The sequence below is a fragment of the Ipomoea nil genome, unplaced genomic scaffold (assembly GCF_001879475.1).
Source record: "Ipomoea nil cultivar Tokyo-kokei standard unplaced genomic scaffold, Asagao_1.1 scaffold2280, whole genome shotgun sequence".
NCBI lineage: Eukaryota > Viridiplantae > Streptophyta > Magnoliopsida > Solanales > Convolvulaceae > Ipomoea > Ipomoea nil.
In genome coordinates, this window is record NW_017618708.1 from 134,111 (window position 1) to 137,021 (window position 2,911).

At 42.1% G+C, this 2,911-nt stretch overlaps 1 protein-coding gene across 1 annotated transcript; it reads right to left on the reverse strand.

Moving 5' to 3' along the window:
- Positions 1-1,569, reverse strand: LOC109150721. The gene is made up of 2 exons (XM_019298704.1): positions 958-1,569; positions 1-858 (listed from the first exon to the last, which is right to left on the reverse strand). The coding sequence occupies exons 1-2, from the start codon at positions 1,567-1,569 to the stop codon at positions 1-3; spliced, it is 1,470 nt and encodes a 489-aa protein (XP_019154249.1).
- Positions 1,570-2,911: the final 1,342 nt, after the last annotated feature.

A 2,911-nucleotide genomic window follows, 5' to 3' on the forward strand; every position in this document is an offset into this window, starting at 1 on the left:
TTAAGCATGAAAGGGACCTTCACTGTCAGTCTTCACATTGTCACCAGCAGCAGACTTAGACAAACTCATTCGGAGTAGAATAGTTGGAAGTTCAGTGTGAGCCGCATTGAGCTGATTTGAAATAATATTACTCACATTCTCCAGCTCAGACACACGAGCCTTCAATCGCAGGGACAGCTGCACATCTCGAGCATAGGGGGTATCCTCAACAGCAGTATCAGTCTCAGAAGTATGCGGAGCATCAACATGAGTAACATCCCTGATGTGTTTGCCAGTCAAAAGGCGTGGATCCACAATATATAGTAGAGTAGGAGCAATGATCTCACTTGGCATCGGAATCAAACCCTGGGAAGTTAGCACTCCAAAGATAAGATTGGGATAAGGAAGCCTTACCTTCTGTTCCATGGGATGTATTAATGTGAGAATATGATAGAAGATCCATCTCCCTAAATCAATGGTCATCTTGGTGCCAACTCGAAACAGAAGAGCAGCTAGAATCTTGCCGACTGTATGAAAATGCGCCGATGGCAGCCAATTGTGCAAAGAAATTCGGTGTAGCATAACAAACTTGGAAGTAAATTGAGAGCTGAACAAGGTATCATTGTCACCAGTTGGCCATACAGGTACCAGTCCTCCAGTGAGGGTCTTAGCAACCAAATCCCAGTAAGAAATTTCTTCTTCCTCAACTGTCTTCAACCCATAATACTGATTGATCATGTCTGGTCCAAACACATGCCACTTACCCCTAATGAAGATTTGCTGGCACTTCTCGCTAGTCAGATTTTCAATCTCCTCATTGAGGTTGAAGTAGAATTCGTAAGTTAGCAACTTCGAGAAAGAACAAATGGATGTCACTGTCTTCAGCAGACTAACCTCACTCAAAAGGGGCAATATATCACACACTGAATTCAACTAATTCTCATCCACTGATCTCTGTACGATCAGCTCACGTCTCACCATTGTAGACCATTTGTCTTGAGCAGTTTCAGAGACAAACTGTGGCTTGTAAACAGAAGTATCAGGACTTTCTGGAACGACAGTAGGAACATTCTGCACATCTGGAGTAACACTCATTCCTCTTGGCTTTGAAGCAACTTTCATTTTTCGGCTTGTTGTTGACGGAAAAACCATAGGAACTTTACTTTTAACAGAAGACCTCAGGGTCTTAAAAACTTGTCTGGCTGGCGGATCACTTTTAGCCTTCTGCGAATAAGCAGACCTTCTTTTCTTCTCTGGTTGAGTAGACTCTGTAGGCTCATCACCAGCATCCACAACAACTTTCTCTGGAACTCCTTTTCTTTTGGACTTTCGCCTTTCTTTGACAGGTGAGCTCTTTGTAGGACTCGGAGAATCAGAGTTGCTGGTCTCAGACCCATGGACAGTAGAGGACGCTAGAAGCTTGGTGACTTCTCTGATTTTGTAGGATGTGGAATTTGGGTGTGCTGTCTCTGCCACTGTTAGAGACTCAATTGAGTCAGAGGATGGAGCCTTTGAACCATATACTTCAGCCAGAATTCTTTCATTATCACTGTCTGTTGGAATAGGAGGATCATGCCTTGGTTGTATCATGGAAGATGTATAGACAGGGATACATCAACTGACTCATAAGCACGAGGGCTTTCTGACTGTTCAGAGAGAGAAGCAACAGACTCTTTTTGTGGATTTTCAACCGGACACTTTTCATCAGTTTCAATTGGACACTTCTCAACAGAGGGCTTATCAGATATAGTGGATTCAGGGTCAACAGGAACCACAAGTCGATCAACATCAGAAGATAACACAACTAAACTTGACTTATCAATATCATCAGACTTAGGGACAATATCCTCAGTTTCAGCCACAATAACAGGTTTTACAAACTCAGGATTTACAGAGGACAACTGGTGTGGAACATTAGATACATTAGGCTTAGTAGGTAATAAGAGTCCTGGAGATTTCGGACTAATATCAGACTTCTCAGTAGGTAGATAAGACTCAACATCAACAGATAACAACTCAGAAGGCTTATCAGGAGAAATTTCAATAGGAGTGTAAGAAGTGTTTGACCTATTTTGTAAGAGCTCTATTCGCCGCCTGGCTTCCTCCTGTGCTGCTTGAAGATATAAAGGATGTGCTTCTTCCCGTCGTCGAGAAATTTCGTCCCATTCCAGAGCCCTTTGTGCAAAGAACTTGAGGAATGCCCCTACACGATTCCCGTCTTCTGGTTCGTCAATAGAGGCTGGACTTATATCATCATCTGCTTCAGAAGCCATCACCAAAAGATCGCTTGTATCCTCGTCTGACTAGTTTTCATAGAACTCAGGGTAGTCGGATATCACCGTGACAAGGATCTCATCTCGAAGAACAGGATCCAACTTCAGCTTCTTCTTCATCGCTAGTTGGAGAAGCGTATTCACATGCTTCCGGGCACTTTCTAGTGAGTGATTTTTCCTTCCCAACTTGATTATTATGTTTCTCACTGCATCGGCCATATCTGCTAGAGTTTTGAAAGAGGGGATGAGGAAAAACCCTAGGCAGAGAGATTTGAGAGATGGCTAACAGAGAACAGAGTTGTGTTGAGAATTTATTTTTCCACTAAGATCGATCATACGAAAGATATAATCCCAAGGGTGAGGAACGTTAATCAATGCGACTGACAAGATGCATGCAGCTATGAAGTGATTGATGCAACGATATAGCTCCTTTTTAGGGATTAAATGGAAGATTTGAAAATTGAAAAAGACAATTTAATTTAGGTAAACTCGGTTAAGATATTTACTTAACAAAACAGAAGACGGTTAATTTAGGAAGTCAAAATTTTAAAATTTGACTCGAGGTTGAGAAAACCAAAACCCTTCTTCTGATTTACCGTTCCGCCTTAACAATCCATCCTACAGATCCCCAGAGCAGATCTTAGAATCTCAAATCAATT